The following is a 25,769-nucleotide window of genomic DNA, read 5'->3' as shown; positions in this document are numbered from 1 at the left end:
AAACTTTCATAGTGCCTGTTAAATGTCAAGAATGACACAAAAAAGGCGCTGATAACTAGAAATATTATTACATTATTTGACTACTCAATATCCCAACTCAATAACTGGTTAAATAACATTTTGGTATATTTTTGACAAAATCTTTGCAAATAAATGAAATTATTAAAACTTTGTAAGTAGCTAAATCTAGCTATTTATAGCTAAAGTGTCAGATGTGTCATTTTGCATCGCTGTAGTGTCATACCGGATTAACGATAGTTATCTAAAATGGGCGCAAAAACTTCAATTCGTAACGATAAAGGAATATCGGTTCGATCCCCCTATTTTCCCTCTGTTTCCTTCTTCCAAGCAAACAGCGGGATAAATTGTGAAAACATTTAAAACAATAAAACATTTAAAACAACGAAGGAAGAATATTATTAATTAATGATAATTAAGGATATTAATAAACAGCCTTTTATATCGTAGCCAAGAACAATAAAAGTAAATAAAAACAGCTGGCTCAGATTACGAAAAACAAGCAAAAGAAACAAACAAAAGTGTAAGTGCAAGGAGGAGGAAGCGTCGGCGTCGGTCTTCATTTGCAAGGAAAGTGGAATTGTTAAAGTGAAAATATGTCAAATATATTTGCATTGTCCAATTTAATTATTAACGAATTAAAAGAAATTGGAGTAAAGCACAAGGAGAAGAAAACAAAACAGACTGAGGTATGAACTTAGTGGTACATTTTAATTCTTCGTATATATCAGTTTAATGCTTCCTTTTCAGAACAAATCCAGCCAGCGTTTGTTCCGCCAGAAACTTGATTATTTAAGGCTCACTGATGCCTTTCTGGCAAATGGCACAGTTGTTCAGGTCCCACAGTTCATAACCGAAGCGTGTAGTCATATTTTGGAACATGTTGATACGGAAGGCATCTTCCGTAAAGCCGGGTCCATGGCTAAGCAGCGGGAAATACGCGTAAGTATTTATGGTGGGTGATAATTGTAAAGAAAGTAATATTATAAAAATTCCAGAAATTCCTTGAGGCTGGTCTTCCTCTGGGTAAAAGTCATCGTGTAATCGACATTGCCAATATCCTTAGCTATTTCTTTCGGGAGCTACCTGAGCCACTCATTCCTGTTTTTATACATGAGACGCTCCTGAGATGCTTACAGATCACCGAGAGGAATCGCATAAAATCCATAGAACTGACATGTTTGCTTTTGCCGGCACTGTCGCTTCATACATTGGCCTACTTTATGCAGTTTCTCAATACTGTGACCACACATGCTGAGATCAACAAAATGACAGCAGAGAATCTCGCCATAGTTTTAGCTCCCAGCATTATGCCATATTCGGATCTTAATAGTTTGAGATTCAAGAACCATATTAAAGTTGTACAACTATTGATTCACCATGCCAACCATATTGGAACTATTCCAACTAATATCAGGGAGCAGCTCAAAGCCAAGAACCCAAGCACGCCAGCGCGATCATTAGGTGTCACTATGCACACACAATTGAAGCAGAGAAATGCAACTGTTGAAGACAGTGCCACAAAAACCGCAAATAAAAAGAAGAAAAGACGAAGTGGTAAGCCAACATAATATTTTTGTTGTTATCGTATTAATTACTAACCAATTTTAATTAGAAATGTTTAATGGACTGAAGAGAATCGTTGGATCAGCCATTGGAAGTTTAGATAATCTGGACTGCTCCATCGACGGATCAGAAAAAAATGATGTCTTTGAGGATTCAAAGAAGAAACAACCTCTAGGCAAACAGAGCAATCCTCTCTCCACCATTATGTCACAAAAACGAAAGTTTACGGAACCCTTAATGTTCAATTCTAAGAGGAAGTAAGTTTGCTATAGGATCTCAACAACAAATTGAATAAACCTAAATTTTTTCACAGGGATAATAAAATGTCCAGACTTAGTTTGGCTGGTGATCAGCAAATTCAAAATCTTCCGACTAGCACAGGACAAACAATGGAACGAAGATGGAGTCTAGTTAGTACGGGATGGGCTAAAAAGGAAGCCAAAAGAAAAGAATTAATATCTAACAGTAGTAATACGGAAAAAGATGATCTTAATGACGCCATGTGCCAGTTACCAACATTAGATGACTCAAAACCCAATACGCTTGATAAGAGCACAGATTCGGACAAAATTCATATATTCAAGAGTGAATATGAAGCTATAAAGCAACGTGTCACTGCCATTGAAAATCAAATATCTCAGGAATTCGAAGATGTGAGCCAAAAAGTGTTATTAAGCCCTCCTGATAATCTTCTAAATGGCCCTGAAGTAGTGCAAAATAAATTTGAGAAAATTCTAATTGAGACTGAGGCGTATGCAGCAACAGAACAACTGGCACAAAGCCTAAAGAAAGGACTGAAAATCACAAGAAGGATAGATCAGCAAGTAATTAGATCACCCAGTGCTAGAAAAATAGGAACAATCCGACGCCGATCGAAGGAGCGATCCCGCATTACTAGAACTAAAACCTGGCACGTTAGTGGCACCTCTGTTATTAATGATCCACTGTCATCTAACAAACCATTGCCCACAATTCAAGTAGATACAGCGGTAACTCCTCTTAAGTCAAGTAGCAAACAAAATGAAGAAGTTATTTCGGAAAATTGGCTGCCTGCAGAAACATTTTTTGAAAGTTTACCTAGTTGTCATTCAGTGATGGCAACTAACGATAAATTAAACTCAAAATATCGAAATTCACAATTATATAAATGTGCTTTGTATACTCCAACATTTAATAATGTTAAGTCCACCAATGCTTTTCCAGAAATTTGTAACACCCCAATGCTTCCACCTAAATCAGTTTCTGTAAAACGTACGCCAATGTGCCTATCGAGTCGCTTAGCAGCGGCGACACCAAGTAACGAGGATAACGGTCGTGAGTCAATAGCCCGACTGAGATCTCAAAATGCTGGCATGGTTAGGGCTAAAGCCAAACATTTCGATAAGCTCGAAGATTCGGCAAAATCGCATAATAAGAGTCAAGAAGATGGTTTAAACATTGACTCTGATAAACGTACAGCGAAAGCTAAGATAAATACGCAACCTGGTCTTAATAAGACATCGGCAAATAAAAACGAATTGTTTAAAGAAACTCCAAAAAGTGTCTACAAAAGACCAATGATAAGCCAGAAACCTGGTCAAGCTATTAAACAGCTCACTCATAAATCTCCAAGGAAATTATATCCCAATAATATTGAGAATCGATTCAATTTGCAGTTTAAAAATTATAAAGACTCGCCTCAAGCAGACAAAACTAAAACCACATGGAAATAATTGTAATTATATTAAATGTGAAAAATATACATTGATTAAATGTTAATAATTTTAAAATCTTTTTAATGACTATAATTTTGTATTTTGCCATATCGCTGAAATCAATAAAATATGCATAAAGCAAAAATGCGCTAATAGATTCTTTCAATATTAAATGTAAATAAATAAAATCACGGTTGAATATACTTTATAATATTGTATATTAATTGTAAATTGAATAACAGATCTATTTTGGTCAATAGAAACACAAATACACTTTTGAATTAATGTTTATTTTATGGATAACTAACTTTATGACTTTTGAATTTATTTATTTTATTATAACATTTGCATTTATATAATTTATTTTTTTTCTTTAGCTATTTCGGAGTATTCCTTTATGAGAGTCGTTATTTGGAAAGCCTGCAGGAAGAAATAATATATTTTATTAGTGTGATTCATTTTCTGCGAATTGAAATTTAAAAAATAATAATTTATACAAAAAAATACAAGTTCTATTCACTTTCTGTTTTGTATAAACTTAATCACACGTTAATTACCTGTGAAGTACTTAATATAACTTTGGATTGCTTTTTCTCAGTTCCGGTGAATATCATTAAAGAGTTCATATTCGGAGAGAATGATAAAATTGATTCATAATCGTGGGTACATAAAATATTTCGAGATCGATGCTCCAGTAAATGTATACCTTTTTGGTCGACAGCAAGCCACAACATTCGAGGCCAGTTTGAAGTGAATGTTTGCTGAAATATATACAAAAATATGATGTTAAATATGTTGAGAATTTTTTATTGTCTTATTCCACTCACCATAACATCAAATATGGTTGCGCGGTGGAGAGGCCAGCTTTGAATTAGATTTAAGAATGCTTTCTTTGCCTCTGCTGGCAGCATTCCACGTAGACTCTGATGATGCATAGCGACTGCCTCATGTGGTATGTTGGGCACAAATCTTGGCGGAAGACAATGACTGGCAACTGTTCTATAATCACACAGGGTTTCGCGACAATCACCAAGTTCCAGTTGACCCTGGAGCGCGGTCAACATAATTGCTTCCATTTCAGTGATTGGATAACGTTCACTTCTCAGGCTATGCAGATTTTGATGATAGAGCAGCTCCTTTTCAATTGAATCGTCCAAATTGATGTAATTGTCGCAAAACAAATGCTTTTTAAATAGGAACATGTAATGGTGCTGTCTTGGAAGGATAGCACTATTTGGCTGAAAAGCAGGCAACATTTCAAACACAAATTAGTTCAGGGAAATCTCAAATTTTTGTTTATTGTATACCAACCTGATTTGCTGCACCTTGTTGGGAAGCATTGCGATATTTTTCCCATTTCGCCATTATGTCGCATACCTTCTCCTCACCCAAAAGACTTCTTTCAGTATTGCCTATTACTTCATACAGCGCGTATCCTTTCGAGTTCTCTTGTAAGCCGATTTTCTTTTTTATTATTTCTATCACATCATTCGATGTTGAACTCGGATGAAATTCTATGGAGTAATATTGGCCATCCATGAAAAAGAACTTGGAATAGCAAAGTCTTCGATTTGTTGTGCATAGAATCTCTTCACAACTTGGTGTCCATTGGCGTCGACGGGTTCCTTGAGTTTTGAAAAAACACTAAATAGAAAACAATCAATACATTAGTATAATGAACAATAACTAACAATAATTAATACAATAACTAACAATAATTTATTTCTGTATATACCTTTTCGGCAAATCTAGCGTACTTTCCCTCTTCAGATATATAATCACTGGCGCATCGTTTTAAATGAGCAATTAAGTACTTTCGAATACATTTAATGGTTGGTAGTATAACGCTGCATGCCACTGATAGTAGAGCCCAGTTTTTGAGATTTATTCTTGAGTTAGCGTCCGGATGGTCCGTTGTTTGTTTGATTAACTGCAGATATAGTTCATTGAGTAAAGATTCCTTTTTCATGCATTTATCCATTATGGACTGCACTATGCGTATATGTTCATCTTCAGCTCTTTTGATTGTTTCACCTGAAATTTTATAAAAGCATAATTTCAGAAACTCTTTGTTTGTTATGGAAGGGTGAAATAGCCAAAACTACAACTTACCAGATGTTCCGAGACCCGAAAATGTTAATATTGAATCAAAAATTTGAACCATTATTGTTTCATCTTGATCGGAAATTGTGCTTAGACAGAATGGAATTTGTTGCTTACTGAAAGCCCAAAACGAATGAGTAAATCCCTTATATGTCTCGCCATGATCCTGAGTATTTGTTCTTTGTTCTGTTCTCAATTTTTCAATACGGTGCTTGGAAAGACGACGTAGGGTATTCCTTAAGAACCCTCCAGATTCATGAGGCTTCCTGACCACATCCATATCAATTAATTGCCTTCGGCATATAACTACATTTTGATATAATCGTGCTCTATCTTCATTTGTTATTCCTTTACTCTTTTTAGAGCAATCTAGAACATTTAATATCCAATTCGATAGTGCAGGACAATAGGATATTATCAGTGATCCTATTTCATTTTTCTGCAATGTTTCAAAGACAAAGCACTTTTGTGAGTCCAACACAGAGCTTCCATCACGAGCATGCTTAGTTATCTGCTGTGAAGTTCGATTAAGTGATATAGTTATAAAACTATCACTGGGATCTAGCATTATTGATTCAATATCTGTATATTTGAATTGGTAAATAACTAATTTATCCTCCGGCTGAATAAAGAGAATTCCCTCACAATTAACGCCGAGAATAATGTTATTAACAAAACTCCAGTAGCCCTTGTAAATAACGCTAAACATTGTTGTACCATATAAAGGGTACTGCATTACACAACTCAGATATAACACTTTTGCAGTCAGTTCATTTCTCGATGAGCCATATTGTCGATGAGCTTGAGCTAAAATTGGAATCCAGAATTGTTGCTCTCTTGTTTTCGATATACGGCTGGGCAAAAACGTATTGATGTCACAATAATATTCCGGCTTTGGCTGATTCGATGGATCGCCTAAAGCTACTTGTGCTTGCAAACCAGCTAACTGGAGAGCAACTTTTTCGCTTACTGGAAAATCATCGCACTAAAACAAAAGAAAAAAGGGGAAACTTTAAACTATCCCATTTTAAACAAAGTGTATTTTATAGATACTTACTTTAACCACGCTGTACACTGCTTGTGCATATAGCATACTAACTTCCACGGGATCTTGTGACAGCTCACGCGTTGACTTGAACAATCGCTTTTTAAAAACAAAACGATTTTCCCCTGATGTAGAGCCATTCGAAAGTCTTTTCAGGGCACTTGAGGAAGTTTGTTTAAGTTCCCATGCGGATATAATATCATATAGATAATCAAAACTTTTTATATGTTCTTCACCATCTGGACGTGATTGATAGATGGCCCAGCCCTCAATTGATGCCAGACTAAGTTTATCGGCGAGTTTCTGCACTGCATCTCCGGCAGTATCGGTTGGGTGAACATCAATGGCTTTTGTTCGTGCATCCAAGAAAAAAAATCTACACACAATAGTTCCAAGGCGTCGCATAGCCTAAAAATGTATATAAAAACATAGATTAAATCGTTATGTAGCAGTGATTAAGTATAGAATATTGGTTAAACTTACAGCAACTTCAACACTAGATGGTGGATACAACCTCGTCGATACTTTTGTGCTCTTACAATTGTCAAAGCACCATTGAGCATACTGCCTTAGTTTTCCTTCCAAAACTTTCAAATTTTTCTTAAGAAAGGATACGTAATACCTGTAATTTTATAAGTATCATAGTTATAACTTCTTTTTAGAATTTACTTAGATTTATATTGAATTTACCTAAACAACATTTTACTTGGCTGAAAGGCGACAATTAGAAGACACATTAAAAGCCATAATCGATCAGTCCAGTCTATATTCGGATTATTCGTTGTTTGTCTCATGCATTGAACAAAAATTTCATCACGCAATTCTTCTCTCTCAATGCCCAAACCAATAATGTATTGAATACTTTGAAGTTCACGTTCGGAATTCAGTTCGCCACGCATGTACTTCCACAATTCCTACAAATTGAGAAAGATAATCATAAAATAATGGTAATATGTCATTTATGAAATAAGATTAGACTTGCTCTCACGAGCGCATGCTGTAGAATTCTTTTTCCTAGAAAGTTTGATGAAGTATTACTCACTCGAAAAACATTACAGGCCAGCAAGACATTTTCTGGATCATACATGTGAATATGTGATGTTGGAATTTTTTCTATTTTGGAAAACGTAATCATTTCGTATTTTGGCATTATATCCATGATCTTTTTGCCCTTTCTTGTCAATGTTGCAATTAACGTGCCGTCCATTGAACGCTCATGAGCATTGTAATAGTTTTCAGCGAATTCCAAAATATTGTATTGAGAATCATTGTTACAAATTTCCTTTTGTATTTCCCCATTTAAGTTATGCATTTCCTGGAGTTTCTTTTCAACTCGATGCTTGCGTCTCTGCTCCCTTTCGTCATCCTCTCTCATAAACGAGAGTGGAGAGGTCGGTGCAGCAGATTCCTTCTCCTTTTTATTATGCATATTTTCAATTAACTTGACATCTTTGTTGTTACCATTTGAGAAATCTGGCACTATTTTTGGAGGAGTTTGACTGATTTCCGGCTGTTTGACTGCTTCGTATATTGGTTCTGGTGTGAACTTCGTTGGCTTCGTAGTGCTGTTTTCGGCAGGTGCAGTGGGTGGAGGTGGTGGTGGCATAGTTGGCTCAGGAAGCGATGGAATGCCTTTGTTAGTTATAACATTATCTTGATCACGTGGAATATGCGCTGACTCCTTTTGCATGCAGATTTCAATCTGAAATTCAAACACATTGTGTTATAGTAACTTTAAATGAATATCAACTAGAAAGCACTGAGTTTTACATATCACACTCAGATTGTTTCCTCCTCCTCTTGCTTAGATTACTTACTTCCTCATCAAGATCACTAACTAAATTATTCATTTTGTCATTTATTTCCTCAATAAGTGGATTGGGCGGTGAAGCTGTGGTAACTTCGCTTAGGAATGCAAACAAATTGTCCAAGTCAACTGGATCTAGGCCTTGTGAAGCTGTCTGGTCTCCTGAATCGGGAGAATTCTTTTCAACAATTGTTTTGTTGTTTGTAGAGTTGTTAATATGCTCGGCCATAGAAGCAAGCACCGTAATCTCCTTCTGTACAAGTCTGGAATCAAGAATTGCAAATTGTATATATTAGAATTGTAAATGAGAAGACAGCTAGACTTATTGTTACTTATATCACTGCCTCACTCACCTTTCAACGTCGGCAATAGCGTCAGAATGAATGGGCGATTCCTTTAACATTTGATCACGTTTCTTCATTTCCTCATCAACTCGACGCATTTCACGTAAAGCTGCTGCCACCTGTTTGTTTGGAATGATTTAATCTGTAATAATGTATATCTTAATATAAACACTCGTACGAACCTCTCTGGCAAAAACTCCTCTCAAACGACTTTGTATGATAATGGCGCTTCGACGCATTCTCATGAATCGAATTCTCAACTTCCATCCTCTGTATGCATGCTGTATTTGCAGCACAGCCTTCTTAATTCTTTGGTACTGCTTAAACGAATAATATCCTCTCCAGTATTTTTGTATTATGATCGCGTTCTTACATATTATGTCTTTTCGTTTGTCTTCCAATGGTTCATAAGCAATTGTTCGCAGAAATACTTTCGTTTTGCCAATTTGCCATTCAGTTTTTGGAACTTTCAGTTCTTCTAGAACATGGTTAATATCATCACGGGTTCCTGAATATGACTTATTTTGTATTAAACATTTGTATTTTGAAATAAAGTCTTCATAGGTCAAATGAATTGGGAATCCTTCCCTTCGAATTCGAATTATGTCGAGTATTCCAAGATATTTCAGTTGATCCAATACCATTGAATCATTATAGTTGTTTGCAAGTTTCAGTGAGTTTGGCTTTATGCAGCGTACATACCTATAGGATATAGAATTTAAATGTGAATTAAAGTTGTTCAACTTGTTGATTCTTTTACTTTAAATTAAAAAAACTTTATAAGCTTGTCTACTTACCAAGGTTTTGTATTTTGAAGTACATCGATAAGAGATTGTAGCTGATGGCGAAAATGATCACTAACTGTAGCCTTAGTTTTAGTTGATCCACGTGGATATGTTGAACAGGCTTGTAAATTATTTGAAAACTGTTGATCCTGATATTTGGACAGTTGTTTAACAAAGACATCTTCACTTCGGCTCATGAAATCAAATAATACATCTTGTTGAACATCTCGATTCTTATCAACAAATCCATCGACAGCATAAAGAACAACACCAGCATAATGCTTGATGCCAAATTCAGTTTCCCAGTGCCTACGATCTGCACCTTTTATATATGTTGGATTGAATTCGAATTCCGCATGCATATTATTCAAATAAGCTGAATCAGAGCCTTTTGGCATATGGCACTGCTCTGTTAGTAGTTTAAATATACATCTTGGAGGTTTCTCAATCAGTTCCAAGCATAAAGAGTTGTCCGTAAACTCTACATGTGTGTAAATAATATCTTCTTGTTTGTACTAGAAATATAGATAATTATAAATAATTTAATTGGCGAGTATAAATTAGATACGTCTTGGATAATACTTACAATCGATTGCTCTAGGGCAAATACATAATGATTAAAGAATTTGTGCAACTTTTCGTTGGTGTAATTAATGCACAATTGCTCAAAAGAGTTTTGTGCAAAATTTTCAAAACCAAAAATGTCAAGAACTCCCAAAAATTTGGTACCATCTTGTCCTGGATTCGTGCAACTATTTATTTTAGTAACAAGCCACGTAAACGTTTTGGAATACAAAGCTTTTGCCATTGCATGTCTATTCTCTATTGCCTAAAAGGTACAAAAAAATAAATATTAATAAAAAATTGTTTTTTTAACCATGTAAAACGTAAGGATTACTTACCTCTGGCATTTTTAAAGGTATTTCAGTTATATTACCACGAACATTTATTTGCCGAAGTAGTAAAACCTTTCTAAGATCATCAGAGTTTAGACCCAAAAGCTTTGATAGCGTCAATATGATATCATGATCGTTAGTTGAAAAATCACAACGTTCCCCATCAATGTCCATGAATTCAATATTACCAAGCCATAATATTGAACTCAAGATCTTGAATACCCCATCAATTATGGCTTGCGGAATCTGCAGCACTGTGAACGCCATTGTAAGTGCATCAAATTTAATTGATTCCAAATCTAAATCGATTGGAATGTCGTCTGAAGTATTTAAATATTTATAAAATTCCGGCGGTTTTAAATGAAGTGCTTCTGCAATATCTGCATTCTTTTGACCCTGAGCCACCAACTGATACATAACATGATAATTTCGTTCTCCATGACTTTGAAATGTTATCCGTGATTGTTCGAGTAAATAGTCCTGTATCACGCAACCCTTAATCGAATGTGCTCCATCGAAACAGACTTGCATAAATTTACCAAACCGAGAACTATTATCATTTCGGATTGTCTTTGCATTGCCTAGAATCAACAAAATATATGCAAATTTTTAATACTCATTGACATTGAATCCTTGTCTTATTTACCAAAAGCTTCTAAGATTGTATTAGCCTCCAAAATTTGCTGCTGCACCCACGTTGAAACATTTGATGTTATTGTACAAAGATATTGAAGAATAAATTTGGTAGTTTCCGTTTTCCCAGCACCAGATTCTCCAGATATGACGCATGACTAAAAGAATCCGAATTATAAACGTTAAAAATACCACATGAACTAACAATAAATTTTCTTATACTCTCACCTGATTTATTTGATCATCAACAATGCTTCTATATGCGGCTTCTGCTAATGCAAACACATGTGGCTCCAGGGATCCCAGTTTGCACTTGTGATACTTATGGACATGCTCCTGAAAATGAATCAAAATCATAATATTAGACGAGGTAACTACGATTATGTATTTATCTGATCATATACAAAGGTTAAAGAACTCTGCCATGAAATTTAAATCAATGTAAATGGTAGTTTAAAGAAGAATGCTTGACTTTAGAAGCTTTAGTCGAGTTTTGAAATCAACCATCATTCCCTGTGTATTCAGTCTTTTTTAAGTGGTCAATGATGGAAGTGGAAAATGCAAAATTTACTATAAATACAACATGAATATGATTGAAAGTGGGGAAACATCAAAGCTGGGGGGCTACTTGACGTACATAGTTATTGTTGCAACAAATGGTTGCTTCTTTGCCTGTGCATTGCCAAATGATGGACAAACTGTTAAGATTTATTAAATAATAACTTTACCTCTCATATTTTTTATTTGTATTAATATTACGAGAAAAAGTATAAGATTAAATTTATGCTATAAAATATTATTGTACATTATATATTATATTTATTGTAAACAAACACTTACCTTATTAAATATGTTAATAAATTTATATGGATTAACAGCAATTAATATTGAGCCGGTGTAAGTCTATAGTTAATTTGTAGCATGGAATAACCTGTGAGCCTGTTAATCTTTGGGAATAAGATGATTTTAAATTTCAAAGAGTCGACAATCGATTTAAAAATATGTCAATAGCTAAATTTGGATCGAGTCACTCTTGAGTTTTAGGTAAATTTTGTAGATGTTACTAGAATAAATTAAGTAATATTTGCTGAAATAAGACCTTCTCTTTGTTTTTCTTCTTTTTCTTGTGCAAAAGGATACGTATATTTTATCGCTACTGTAACGAAGGTTGAGATTGCAGTTTATTCCATTTTCGTCTATTTCTGATATGGATGTCATATCCTCAGTTCCGATATGCTGCCTGGCCGCCATATTTGTCTGGAATTATATTAGATTAGTTAATACAACTATTTTATTATTGTTCTCGACACCTGCATATAGAATAATCACTGAATTAAATCTTTTTTTTGAAAATTGAACTATTGAATGGAATTAAGAAAAATATTTTTCGACACTTGCTAGTAGAATAACTTATTCTGAATAAACACAAAGTCGATGTGTTGACTGAAATTAAATATTATTCCTACTTCTCTAAGTAGGCATTTCACACAAGTTTTTAGTTGAAACTAAGAAAAGGGAAGTAGTGAATTAATTCGACAGTGTCCAGGGCGACAATTACAGTAGTAAACGCAGTCCTATATATTGGTAGAATAGTTAAATACCCTCTAAATGCCAGATAGTAAATAGATCAAATCACTCTACATACGTATACGTATGCATAAATATTTGATTAGCTTCAAAGCTATGAAGACGATTCTATTTCACTCCGTTTAGAATTTTTTGTCGAATTTTAAGAATATTATTGGGATATGATGGTTTAATGAACGCATTCGCACAATTAAAAATCCAAGAAAAAGCGCTGATTCCGCAAATCACATAGCACTTTTGACAAATATTTGTGCGAAAAAAAAACAATGCACACTCATACAAAAGGGAATGCGGGTTTACATATGCATGGATGTAGAAACGTCAAAAAGCCATTGTTAAGAACCTGTTTATCACGCAATCAGCTGTTTGTTTATTTTTTTTTATCTTTTCTTATGTTTTTGTTTTACTTTTTTATCTTTTCTTTCGTATGTATTTTCCGAATAGAAAAATTTCAAGAATGTCCTTTTAAATATTTAGGGTGTGACGATTATTTTAGCCCACTGTACATACATACACACGTTTGGACTTATCATACTCCTCACATATGTATGTATGTAAGTATGTATATTTGATTATTCATAGGCGTTCTTATGAACGATCGAAAAGGAGGTATATATACATATGTGTATGCATATATGGATTGTATAGGTAAATGAAAATACCTGTTACATTCAGATATTCAAAATTAGCATAAACACAAAAGGGCATAAATATGTATGTACAGGAGTGTGCAAATACACAAATTTAGAAACATACACACACACATATGTATGTATGTACCCTAGTACTCCACTGGCAATTTAACACCATAAAGGGAGTGTGTCCTTTTATGGTATAAAAATGAAAATTAATAACGTTGAGGAATAACAATTGATTAAAACTGCACCTTTTTCTTATCACTTTGCGAGGGTTCAATCAACTTTTCCCCGTTAGGGCGGGTCTTTTTTGAATTTACATAAAATTATTAATATTAGAACACATTTTGGCACATGTCTGCATTTATAGCCACTACGAATAAAAAAACACACAAGGCTTAGCACATTAACAACAATTAATTCATATCCTTTTTTTCCTTCTCGGGATACACATGAACAAAAACTGTATCCTTTAGCTCAGGATAAACATAAATACACATGTAAATGTATGTTTGTTTGTGTGTGTGTGTTTACATACATACACACATACAGCATCTCGAATTTATCAAATATGAATCATCGATAAATTATCGATAATAATAATTGGTGGTACATATACACCTAACAAAATTGGGAAACTTTTGGCACATTATTTTGTAATATAGATTCTAAACAAATTGACAGAGCCGCAAAAATAATATTTAAATTTTAACTGTATTATTATCAGCTTAAAGATGAGTTTTATTACTCGAATTAATTGCATCTTTTTTCGTAAATATTAATAAATACCGCAACAAAGCTCATAAATTATTAAGGAATTTTGATATATATTAATTTCGTAATTATTGGAAAACAAATTGCTAGAAAAATCACGAAATGATTTTATCATTTCTCTACACTAGATTTCTTGCGGACGAGTACCCTTAACACGCTTCGTGAATGTATACAATAATGTTATCGATTAATTGTGTAAAAGTTATCGAAGCGAATGTATTTGTGTAGTTAATAATTGGTAAAACTGTATTAGAAAAACAATGTTTTATGAACATATAATATTGGCCAAAAAGGGCCCGTTAGCCAGAATATGGCTAGCAGCACATTGGGACAAAAAAATAACAAAAGCGCATGTTTTTGAAACAAATATTGAAAAGTCAGTGGAGGGCATTCTGCAGCCCAAAGTGAAATTGGCGCTCCGCACCTCCGGCCATTTGTTGTTGGGCGTCGTGCGGATCTATTCAAGAAAAGCCAAATACCTTTTAGCCGATTGCAATGAGGCGTTTGTCAAAATTAAGGTTTGTGTTTGTTAAATAGTGAACAGAACAGAAATACTAAAAACTTGTATTTTATAGATGGCATTTAGGCCTGGAATGGTTGATTTACCAGAAGGGCACAGGGAAGCAAACGTCAACGCAATTACATTGCCAGAAGTATTTCATGACTTCGATACGGCTCTGCCGGAGTTAAATGACATAGATATCGAAGCACAGTTCTCCATCAATCAATCCCGAGCAGATGAGATCACCATGCGGGAGGACTATGGCAGTTTGTCACTCTCATTGCAGGACGATGGCTTTGGTGACATTGGTTTTGAAGCAGACACTCCAGAAATAATGCGAGGATCCTTATCTGCAAACGTGAGTTACTAAATATATTGGGGCTTCTTTTTGAAACACTTCACTTTTACGCTTCAAAGAAGATAATCGATATAATGAAATTTTCCAATAAGAAAAACTAGTTTTTAAAATCAACTAAAACTGATTTTCTTAGTTACAATTAATTGGTTTAAGTGATAACATTTCAAAGTGTAATAATAACTAACTATTTTGTTCTTTTTGGCGGTTTTTCAGGATCAACTATTCCAAGATGATGTGTTGGCCGATGTTGAATCAAGTGACCCAAATATAAGATTGGTCCAAACCGAAATACCCGATGACCGCTTAGACGGAGATGGGTTTGGAGATTCTCTAGGACGTAAGTAACTGCTTTAATCATAACTTAAGTAAGTAGAGCAAACTAATAATCGTATATTCTTCCATTGTATTTCAGCACCGGATCTATTCGTTGATGATGATGACCTGTTTCGAGAACCTCCACCAGCTGACAGTATAAGCAAGGAAGTTCCACCGGTCAATATGGCAGACGACTCAGATGATGGCGTTGATAATTTCGATAATGTGCCTTCCCCTGCCTCGTCTTGCGCCAATTCAATTGTTGGAGAGAAGGAAGGTGTGTATTGAAAATCATTTAATATTGAGTATTTTGAGATAAAAACTTAAATATATTTTTTTCAGATAATAATGAAGATCCAAACATCAGTAGCGAAGTAGCTTTGAATGACTCAACTTTAATACAAAATGAGGACGAGGGATTCGCACTAGCTCCTATTGACGCAACTGTCTATAAAGGTGTTACAAAGGCAAAACGCAAGAGGAAACTTATAATTGACGAAATTAAGAATATTTCTGGCGAGGAAATGAAGGCGCAGTTAGCGGACACTTCAGATATATTGACCACCCTCGATCTTGCACCACCCACAAAAAGGTATGGTTTAACTTTTTGGCAATATAATACATGGATTCACAATATAATTTATTCATTTTCCAAAGGTTAATGTATTGGAAAGAGACGGGAGGTGTTGAAAAACTATTTTCGCTACCATCAAGATCAATACCAGCCAGAGCGCTATTGAACAACTATAATCGGCAATTATTATCGCATTCAACGCCGCTGGAAGATTTCACTTGTGTGGCTCCTATGGATGTTCTAGGTATTGAGCTGTATGCACATGAAAACGAGACGTCATTACTTATCGTTACGAAAAAAGGACGAAAGCGAAAGAATGAGATATCCGCACTTTCTACAAATGATCCAAATGAGACACTTACTCAGAGTCTGGCAGCTCCAGATATGATCAGAGAAAACGACAAAACATTAGGATTGTCAGCAGTATCATTGGATAATGTTACAAAGGAAACCGAAGGCGAAACAACAATGTTTGATAATATGCGAAGTCCACCTCTATTATCATTTAATGACATGGAACAATTTTCTACATTAAACGAGCTACCACTTACTCCACGACAAAATGACATGGGTGATGACTTTCATCATGAGGATTTATCTCCCGCCGGTTTGGATCATGGCCAGATGTCCCCAGTACATGATGGTGAAAATGATTCCATTCCCAACCTACCAACCGACCAAATCAGCTCAATACTTAACGATGCTGATATAAGACCCATTGGAGATGTCCCTTATAATAAGTCATGTGATATTTCTACCGATTGGAATGATTATGATTTTGCACCGTCCGTTCAAGTTCCGGTAAGTCCTGAAGGAACAATCAAATATGATTGATTGATTAATCTTTAATACAATTTGTTTTTTTTAGAATCCTAATGACGAACAAATGGAGAATGAGACGGATGAACAATTTGAAGAAAGAGTTTTAAATAAAAGGGCAGCTCAGCTGTTCAATGATGTTAGATCGCATTTTGTTAATAAAGATCAATTGCTTCTCTCACAATTAACAGTCCGGAACACAAGGAAGCAGGTAATTTCAATACATTAACTTTTAATCCATCAATTAAGTACAGAGTTTTAATCTTAATAACTTGAAAACCGGCACAAACTAAATTTTTTTATTATTTTATATCATTCCAGGCGGCCCAAAGGTTTTATTCTCTTCTCGTATTAAAGAAATGTAAGGCGCTAAATATTACACAATCTGCACCTTATGCCGACATTACAGTGACACGTGGCCCAATGTTTGAGAATCCGAAATTATAATTAGCACTAATTTTTATAATCTAAGATTTAATTAAATTATATTATAAAAAAATAATAAATAACCTGTTTAAGTTCCCACTTTTATTTAAATGATTCTATCGATTTATTTATGACGGCAAGGGTTTTGCCGTTGGCACGCTTAAACAATGAAAAGCCAATTAATTTATCTAACAATCTCATCCATCTCAGAGTCTTGGATTTGAAGTTAAGTCTTAGAAGTGTTTGTTTCAAAAATGTTAAATTTATTGCCCGATCCATTTAGAAAGCAACAAGCACAAAAAAAAAAAATTTGACGAGATTAGAGCAATAATTTATTAATTCAGATCAAATTAAATCTTCTCAATGTGTTAATGTTTGCGGATTTACATAGTACTTCTGCTTAGAATATGATCTTAATAACATTTCGAAGTGAGCAAAAAATGTTATTAATATCTTAATTTTTTACATTTTCATATGCATGCATGCAATTGGAGAAGAATATAAGATTTGGTATTTCATAAATCTAAATCTAATGTTAAAATCTTGAAATATACATTTTTACACGTATTATATAGTGAATATACAATGTTTTCATAGAACACTAAAATATTATTAAAACGTATCAATTGTTGAACAATATTTCATTTTTGTTTTGGTTTGGTTGTTTTTAGCTCATTCTGTTCCAGTAAAGTTTACGTAGAAATGAATGCCAATTTAATTAATCAAATGTGCTGCGGTTGATATTAATATACTGAACCGCCTAAGCCATCTAACATTTTGTGACTTGATAATTGGCAACATTTTCCCAAAACCCTTGAGCTGTTCTTGATTTAAATAATTAAGGCTTGAGTTTGTCTCGTCCTTTGAAGTAATAGAAAAAATGGAAATCAGAGCTTTAAATAGACGTTCTGTTTGGGTTCGGTGCGTAACCGATTCAATGTTATATCTTTATGTCTTCTAATTATTAAATTTGGCTAAATATACTCTTATTATGTTCAACTATAGTTTCATTATATTTATCAAGCTTTTATGATTTGAACAAAGTTATAAAAATGAATCGGTCGTAAGGCCAGCGCGAACCCAAAATAGTTTATTAACAGCCCTTTTGAAAATATATGATTTTCTTACAAAATACAGATTGCATTTCTTGTACGATTTTAAATTTGTGAAAATGAGTATTTCTTTTTTAGTTTTAAGATATAATTTTTAAAATGTTATTTGTATTATTAGAGAGTTTGAAAAACGAAATTTAGATGCATTTTGGTTTCATAACTACTTTTTTGGGGAAAAACTTAATAATTACAATATTTCCAGTTGGATTAAATTTTTACAATTCTCTTTCGGGTTTTTAATTTAGAAAATCCTTCGTGAAAATTGGTTTAATTATATATACTACTTTTTTTTTATTAAAGAAAATTGATTTAGAATCTGATTTTAAATCCCCAAGGTTACAAGGTGGACAAATTGTTTTTAAATAAAAATTCCAATAAAAAGTATCTTATACTTCAACGAAAAACCAAGATGAAATCATTTAGTTGCACTTTGTTGAATCGATGTGTTCGAAAGGATGGATTTAATATAATATAAGGACTGATTTTTTGAAGTTATATTATACAAATCCAATATTTTTGCTGAGCACGTTTTGTATGAGTATTTTTTTGTTTTGTTTTTGTATTATTTCAAGATACGAGATTATTATCGCTGCATAATTATATCACAACAAAATGTTTGTTTAAAATTATATTATATCTATTGGAGCACTAATTACCTAAATGAAATTATGAAATCTTTTCAAGCCGAAATATAACTTAAGCAAATTATGTGTTTCAAAAAGGTGTATATATGTATGTTGTCTGAATGGAATACTCTTAAGTATGTATGTTTGTTTGTATGTATTATGTATGTACATTCCATCATCTTGTCATCCCATTATTTTAAAAGCTGGTGGGCTCTTTGGTTGGCTACAGCTATTCTTGCTTCATTTGATTCACCCTGTAATGGAAATAAACAATTGAATATATGTTTTCTTCCGATCTTTAGCTCTACTATTATTTAATTACCTTGCGATTAATTCGATCAATTTGACGATTTTGATTTTCCAGCTCTGAGCCCATATCAAGGGCCATGTTTCTGAGGTTACCAATCATAGTATTAACCTGCCCCATGTTTTCTTCCATTTCATCTTCCCTGGCATCATTCGTAATTCTAAAAAATATCAAATTCAAAAATGTTTTAATAAATGGTAAGAACCAAATCAACCAAAAAGAGTAAATATTTGTTGAACAAGATTATGTCATACCTGCCAATATAGCCAGCTTGTGCCATCATTCCATTCCTATCATCCATTACCCTCTGTGGCTGGTTATTCACAACTTTTCCATCGTCATTTCCTTTCCAAGTGCCATCGTCTTCTTTAAAGGATTGGCTCCTGCAAGAAAACGAAAAACCGAATGTAATTTTTGTATCCTGACAGTGTAAGATTTTGAATTAGGTTAAGAATGGCCAAGAAATGATAATTAATTGATATAATTTTGATTTAAAGAAGATTCCGATACATACTTATTGCACGGTAGGACGCATATACCGCAGCATTTCTCCATTCCACTTAAATTTTTTTCTGCCTCTCTCATGTCTGCATTTATCTGATCCATTCCTTCTTCAATTCGATCGAGTTGTTCTAAAGAGAATTTTAAAATCGGTTAGCAGAGCCTATATATTTATATCTTTATCACGGACATATCGTGCAAATGAATTATTTTATAATGAAAATTAAATATACAACATCCTACATGAAATTTCAGTTATTTTTTGCTTGAGATATTGGTCCCAAGCTACAATTGAAGATCACTGAATTTGCCAAATTTCAATTATATCAATACTTTTCTACCTCCTTTCAACGCATTCAAAGTTCCACCATGGGCCAGATTGTTTATATAGCTTTGCTTTATTATAACAACATTCAGTAGGTTGATTTATTCACTGTTTATCACTTAAAATTATTTTAATATGATATTTTTCACTTTACACTTTCACTGTTCATATAAACAAACACCAAAACTGTATCAAATTAAAACAATTTATAAATAATGTCAACAATTAGATTAGATTTTAAATCATTAACTTTGAATATAAAATAAAGAAAAGTGCTTTCTAAGTAAACTTTTTATGATTCCCACAGAGTTTTATGGGAAGAAACTTAATTTGATGATATGCAATATAATATGCCAGCTTTCTTTTTTTTAAAGGAGTAAAGGCCAATTTTTAATAAAATGTATATCACTATTTAAAGATTTATATTTTTGAAATGAAATTTCAATCTGCAAACCACCTAGAAATTTATTATATTAATGATAAACAGACCGATGAAGATAGGCGTAATTCTCATTAAACCTACCACCCAATAACCTTGATGATTAACCATAATAATCGAATAAGATTAGTAGACACATCTATGGGAAACGTTTAAGACTTTTATTGATAGAAATTATCAACGGACAAGATAATAATTTAAAAATGGATTCAACAACTTGGTTATAGTATCGGAAAAACACATTATCTATACATTCATAGATAAAATCCATTTGCTATTTTAAAGGTTATCCCACATCACAGAAAAATCTACACAAACAAATAACCAAAGTGTTCTTACCTCCTTGCTCATCCAACATAACAATGCTTCGCATTCCAACTTCCGCACTCTAAAATACATGTGCATTTTTAAAAAATATTAGCAAACTCCGAAATTAAAAATAAAAGTTACTACACTCTCAATTTTTATTTAAAGCTACAATATGTATGTACAGATAGATCTAAATTAAAGGATGTTTAAAAACAACAACAAATTTCGGCTTATTGCCGAAATTCAAACTAAATATAAAGTTTTGTAGATCTGCGGAAACATTCACATGGAACGATTGGATATAAATGGCTTAAAATTATATATAAATTTGCAATTTTATGTCGGAATAACTTATTTATTACATAGTTCTCTTTTTGAGGTCTTCAAAGCAATTGTCACATCACGATTTGAAGATTATCCGCTAACAATAGCGATACGCCAGCAAACAACCTTTTCAGAACATCAAAAATTTATCAAAATGACAACCAATATACATAGTTAAAACCATCAATCTAAAAGAAAAATCGCCAACAAATGGAATAGAACCAGAGGCGACAAAAAGAATATAAGGCGAGATCTATTATGCATAAAGATAGATGATGATGTTAAATGTAAGTCTAACAACGCTAGATGAGATAGTCCGTAGAAAACAACCCAAAAGCAAGGATAACGCATCTTCAATCTATTTTCACATCTATTTCAATCTATTGAGGTTTGATCCTGATTCTGATTCTGCTTACGCCCAGACTGAACTAACCATTATTTGACTAATTATTATCATCTATTAAATTCTATTGAAATTTTATTGAGTGTATCGATATGCTGTGAAGTTCATGTTTTGAAATTGAATAATTTGAATGTTTTTTTGGAAAAGTATTGAAGTATCTGTGGCCTTTACTTCATGTCTTAATGGAAAAATGTACTAGTTATATATGTAAGTATATAAGTTGGTGAAATAAAAATCATTCTAGAAAAAGCGAAGAGTATTTGGATAAAAAATTGATAACTGAAATTATAATTTTTGGAATTAAGAAATTAAATATTTTGTTTCTTTTATTTTGGACCACTGTGGATTTGTGTTTTAATTAAGCACAAGTTGTTTTTGTTATGCTCATCTTAGATTGAAAATGTGAGCTCGTTGTTTTTGCATGTCACTTTGGTTTTGTTATATATATATATATTTTTGATTCGTTGTATTTGGGCAAGTCGTGATTGATTTGTATTGTTGGTAGATTTTTGTTTCTTTTTTATTTTGTTGTTTTCTTTTTTCAATAATATTTTGATATAGTAGTAGGTATGTATAGTAGGTATAGGTATGGGTATAAGTATATTATATAAATGTTGTGATATATTGTTATGTTTAGTAGTGGACTCACCTCCTTGATCATCAAGGGCTACAAGTGTACGTATTCCTGCTTCCTTGCTCTGGGTGTGCGGCAAATTGGAATGTAAATAATTTGTTAAAGTGTATAAGTATGTGTTAATACAGTATAAGTATGTACGAACTAAGAAATAATTGTTTTAGTATAGTAAATTATTTTAGAATTATTTTTTGGTTTGGTTTTTTTTTTCAGATACTTATGTATTTGCAATAAAAACAAAGAAGTTTTCTTTTCATAATTTTCGAATCTGTTGGCATACATGTATGTACGAGTAAGTATATTAAATTAAATGGATAAATTTCAAATCAATAATCAATCTCAAAGTCCTATTATAATTATCTTATAAGAAATACTTGATCAACGAAATATTTCTTCAAATAAACGTTATTAAGCCTACTAATCTGTTTGTCTGGGCTAATTATTTGCGGATATACCACAGATAAAATATCTATATATGTATCATTAATTTGTTGTTGAAATAGGAGCCTAAAAATGAAGCTATTTATCGACCATTAACGTTCAGGATCAAGTAGAAATAAACCCTCTTCCTAACATTTTAATTATAATTATAATACGTAATTGGTGGAACTTTTATGACAATTAAGAATAAGTCCAATAATTTTAAAATCTCACAAAGATTCGGGATACAACTGCGAACAATTTTTCACAATAATTGTCAAATCTTTTCTAACTCCGACTATAACACATTAGGACAAAATATCAGTAAATATATTTAAATGTGTTTGTGTATGTATATGTTATTATAAAGTAATTGGTCAAGAAATATTGTTGAAGTGTCTTTAACCCTTAATATTCTTACAAACGTTCAAAGACCGCGAAAATGTGAAATCTAATTTAAGTGAAAGAAAACCCTTAATCGGACAATTGGAAAAAACTTTTGACTTCGCGAGAAAATTGAATAAGCAAAACTACAAACATACATTACCTATCGCTTTAGTTAAAAACTTTTTGATTAGAAAACGGCAAGACCTAAAACCTGCTAGGGATATCTGACTTACATATAACGAAATCGGTTTTAACCTTCAAAGGATTAGTTACAATGCATGCTTTTATATACAAATATGCAGATGGTGGCAAACTTTCACATTTTAGTTTTATATATCTTAAACTAAACTTATTTATTCGATTGCAAAATTTAATAAGGCAAATATGCGGACTGACAAACGAATGAGCAGACAGACAACAAATTTCTTATTATAAATTAGACATATTTACAAAACTATAGTAAAGTTTATAAAATTTAACAAAAAATAAAAAATAAGGAGAAACGCTTACCTCTTCGCAGAGAGCAAGCATCCGTCTTGTACTTTCCAAGGACTGAAATGAGAATGTAGTAATTTGATTTAATAAGTTGATTACATTTATTTTACAATTAGATTTTGTGATATTAATAAATAAACTTAATAATATTACCTCATCAGCAGTCCCTTGTGCTTTTATCTGGAGCTCCTCCAATTCCGTTTTGGGAACCTGAGGGCCAGGCGCTTCTTCTGCAGGATCTGCTGCCATTCTGCAAATAAACACAAACAATATATGCATGATTAGTTGTTGTTTTTAATTGACTAGTTTTCAGTCATACAATGTTTAGTGTGTAATGAATAAGTCTTTTGATTGTATTGATTATTAATTGCAATCTTCTATATTTAGTTTAGATATCTTAGGAGATAAAAAAAGTAATTAAACTAAGGCTATTCGGTTTATTTTCATATTTTTAAAAAATATGTTATATTTTTATATGTACTTCTAGTATATGTAATTATCTGTTATGATAATTTAAGGAATATTATCTGGTTCCCGTATGAATTTGCTGTTGGAAAACTTTAACTCTGATATAAATAAATTATATACAGAAATTGACTAAGTAATGATGCACGTGACTTTATTTCTTAGATTCTGCGCACTACTCCAATTTTCTGCTGTTGTGTAAACGTAAAATCAATAAGCTTCTTAATGCAAATCTAATCTACAGAGAAAATGCTTGATACCAAGCCCATTCTATTGTTTTTCGACATAAACAAAGTTATATATAGATTTTGTTAATTAAGGTGTGTTTGAAACTAAAAATATTTAACTGTCATATACGCCTCTTGTATTACGTTAGAAGAGGATAAAAATGTATTATAAAAATATATGAATACATACTTTTTTAATACGTTTTTGACGTTGACTTTTCAAATATAGTTTGTTAAGTTTGCTTTTGGTACTTTTTAGGAAGCCCAAAAACACACAAAAATATTGCTTAATTTGGGAGTGTAGTTAGGTACTGGACACAAACTTAAAACAACCAGATTCCTTTATATCCAAATCTCTGTACTCGCTAGGATTGCGCGCGCATGTCTAAAAGTATTTTTTGGATAACAATTATTATATTCATCGATTACCAAAAGTTTACTAAAATATACATTGCATCTTAGAATTTATTTTTTTTTTTAGTTTTAAATTTTAAAATATAACTATTAGACGGTTTTTAAAAGACTTTTTTAATTTATTTTATTAAAATAATCGGATAAAATGTTCCACTGTGCATAACCCAACAAACATCCACATCACACTGCATATCATAGCAAACATCACAAATGCGTCGATAGGTTTGCTAAGATAATGTCGATTAAGATAGGTTTTCGATTTCGAAAAAACATCGATATTTTTTGCTTTATACAAACACATCGATAACGGCTCTTCAGCTCTAATCGACCGTCACAACAAGAACAATTTCTTAGGTAATTTTCACATAAAGAAAACTAAATTTTTTAGCTTTAATACAATCATTTTTCTCATTAGAAGCAAATCAAGATGCAAGGACTGGGATTGCAAAGTATCAAGAAGAACCCAGCGGTAAGGGAACACCTTCGAAATCAGTTTTATAGGTTACATAATCATTGGACATTACTTTTTTGCAGCTCATCCCGCTGTATGTTTGCGTTGCAGCTGGAGCTATTGGTGCAGTCTACTACATGGGTCGCCTGGCCACCAGAAATCCAGATGTGACATGGAACCGATCCTCCAACCCAGAGCCATGGCAAGAATATAAGGACAAGCAGTATAAAGTAAGTATAACAAATTACGCAGCTGACGTAGATGTGACTTGTATGTAGATAAAATCATACAGAGGGTTTGTAAATAAGCAATTTAATTTGCATGGTAATTTCATTTAAATATGCATTAAGATTTACATAATTCTTTTATGGTGGAACCACCTACGTTGGAAATTTAAAGTCAATAATAGATATTACAATGGCTCCTTAAGCTTATCGAAAGTTTAATGACTTGCCACCCACTGCTGTTCTTTAAAATTAAAGTAAATACATATATTAGTTTTTATCATCATCTGTTTTTGACCCAATGCAGTCTGTTATTGAAAAAGGGAAGTTCGTAATAGGTACTGAATGAATTACAACTTTATTTGATAGTGAAAGTATTTTAAAAAGCAAACAAACAGATTAAGAATTACCACTGTATGAATCGATTTTTATGAAATTTGTATTTCGTTTCTTTGCAGTTTTACTCACCAGTCAGAGATTACTCGAAAACAAAGAGTGCTGCTCCCAACTACGAGGAATAAATTAAACTTTTATTATTAACATGTAATTTAAATAAAAATGTTAACCAATTACATGTGTATGAATGGTTGCTTATTCCAATGCATACAAGTTTAAATAAAGAAATAATATTAGTAGGATAAATTCCGCGCTACCAGAAAAAAAGTAAATGAATCTTTTTTTTGAAAGTGGTTTTTATAAACGTGGTAGATCCAACGATGGGATTTTGATTTCTATTTAGAAATTATAAGGTAAAAATTACGAATTACTCGCCTTCACTTTAAGATTTTTATTTATATTTTGTGTATTTTGATTGCGATTAAATGA

The 25,769-nt window shown here is 32.7% G+C and overlaps 5 protein-coding genes across 6 annotated transcripts; 3 read left to right on the top strand and 2 right to left on the bottom strand.

Moving 5' to 3' along the window:
• Window positions 1–330: 330 nt before the first annotated feature.
• LOC6647685 (rho GTPase-activating protein 11A) lies at window positions 331–3,433 on the top strand. Its single transcript, XM_023178219.2, has 5 exons — window positions 331–707; window positions 769–960; window positions 1,017–1,575; window positions 1,634–1,841; window positions 1,898–3,433. The coding sequence occupies exons 1-5, from the start codon at window positions 615–617 to the stop codon at window positions 3,294–3,296; spliced, it is 2,451 nt and encodes an 816-aa protein (XP_023033987.1). The 5' UTR covers window positions 331–614; the 3' UTR covers window positions 3,297–3,433.
• A 79-nt stretch (window positions 3,434–3,512) lies between these two features.
• LOC6647686 (unconventional myosin heavy chain 6) lies at window positions 3,513–13,627 on the bottom strand. The gene is made up of 21 exons (XM_015177329.3): window positions 13,365–13,627; window positions 12,032–12,148; window positions 11,732–11,794; window positions 11,120–11,227; window positions 10,905–11,049; window positions 10,265–10,839; window positions 9,949–10,191; window positions 9,375–9,877; window positions 8,760–9,279; window positions 8,587–8,696; window positions 8,244–8,496; window positions 7,469–8,128; window positions 7,117–7,340; window positions 6,910–7,048; window positions 6,439–6,834; window positions 5,391–6,366; window positions 5,014–5,312; window positions 4,590–4,922; window positions 4,106–4,516; window positions 3,836–4,039; window positions 3,513–3,698 (listed from the first exon to the last, which is right to left on the bottom strand). Exons 2-21 carry the CDS (start codon window positions 12,140–12,142, stop codon window positions 3,639–3,641), a joined length of 6,333 nt encoding a protein of 2,110 aa, XP_015032815.2. The 5' UTR covers window positions 12,143–12,148; window positions 13,365–13,627; the 3' UTR covers window positions 3,513–3,638.
• A 450-nt stretch (window positions 13,628–14,077) lies between these two features.
• On the top strand, window positions 14,078–16,938 carry LOC6647688 (double-strand-break repair protein rad21-like protein 1). Its single transcript, XM_002070194.4, has 8 exons — window positions 14,078–14,405; window positions 14,463–14,747; window positions 14,961–15,084; window positions 15,160–15,339; window positions 15,405–15,654; window positions 15,720–16,437; window positions 16,505–16,666; window positions 16,777–16,938. The coding sequence occupies exons 1-8, from the start codon at window positions 14,148–14,150 to the stop codon at window positions 16,900–16,902; spliced, it is 2,103 nt and encodes a 700-aa protein (XP_002070230.1). The 5' UTR covers window positions 14,078–14,147; the 3' UTR covers window positions 16,903–16,938.
• Window positions 16,939–17,200: 262 nt separating this feature from the next.
• Window positions 17,201–24,171, bottom strand: LOC6647689 (synaptosomal-associated protein 25). 2 transcript variants are annotated; one of them, XM_015177328.3, is made up of 8 exons: window positions 24,046–24,171; window positions 23,317–23,413; window positions 23,179–23,220; window positions 20,531–20,579; window positions 19,441–19,558; window positions 19,181–19,309; window positions 18,942–19,086; window positions 17,201–18,873 (listed from the first exon to the last, which is right to left on the bottom strand). In XM_015177328.3, exons 2-8 carry the CDS (start codon window positions 23,410–23,412, stop codon window positions 18,811–18,813), a joined length of 642 nt encoding a protein of 213 aa, XP_015032814.1. In that variant the 5' UTR covers window position 23,413; window positions 24,046–24,171; the 3' UTR covers window positions 17,201–18,810. The 2 variants fall into 2 exon arrangements, with proteins under 2 accessions (XP_015032814.1, XP_002070231.1); XM_002070195.4 differs by lacking the exon at window positions 20,531–20,579 and adding an exon at window positions 21,877–21,925 and having other exon boundaries at window positions 24,046–24,168.
• A 379-nt stretch (window positions 24,172–24,550) lies between these two features.
• Window positions 24,551–25,612, top strand: LOC6647690 (cytochrome c oxidase subunit NDUFA4). The gene is made up of 4 exons (XM_002070196.4): window positions 24,551–24,623; window positions 24,685–24,738; window positions 24,804–24,950; window positions 25,403–25,612. The coding sequence occupies exons 2-4, from the start codon at window positions 24,697–24,699 to the stop codon at window positions 25,463–25,465; spliced, it is 252 nt and encodes an 83-aa protein (XP_002070232.1). The 5' UTR covers window positions 24,551–24,623; window positions 24,685–24,696; the 3' UTR covers window positions 25,466–25,612.
• The last annotated feature ends 157 nt before the right edge of the window (window positions 25,613–25,769 follow it).

The sequence above is a fragment of the Drosophila willistoni genome, chromosome 3R, assembly GCF_018902025.1.
Source record: "Drosophila willistoni isolate 14030-0811.24 chromosome 3R, UCI_dwil_1.1, whole genome shotgun sequence".
Classification (NCBI taxonomy): Eukaryota; Metazoa; Arthropoda; class Insecta; order Diptera; family Drosophilidae; genus Drosophila; species Drosophila willistoni.
This window is presented reverse-complemented; position numbering and strand designations above follow the sequence as displayed.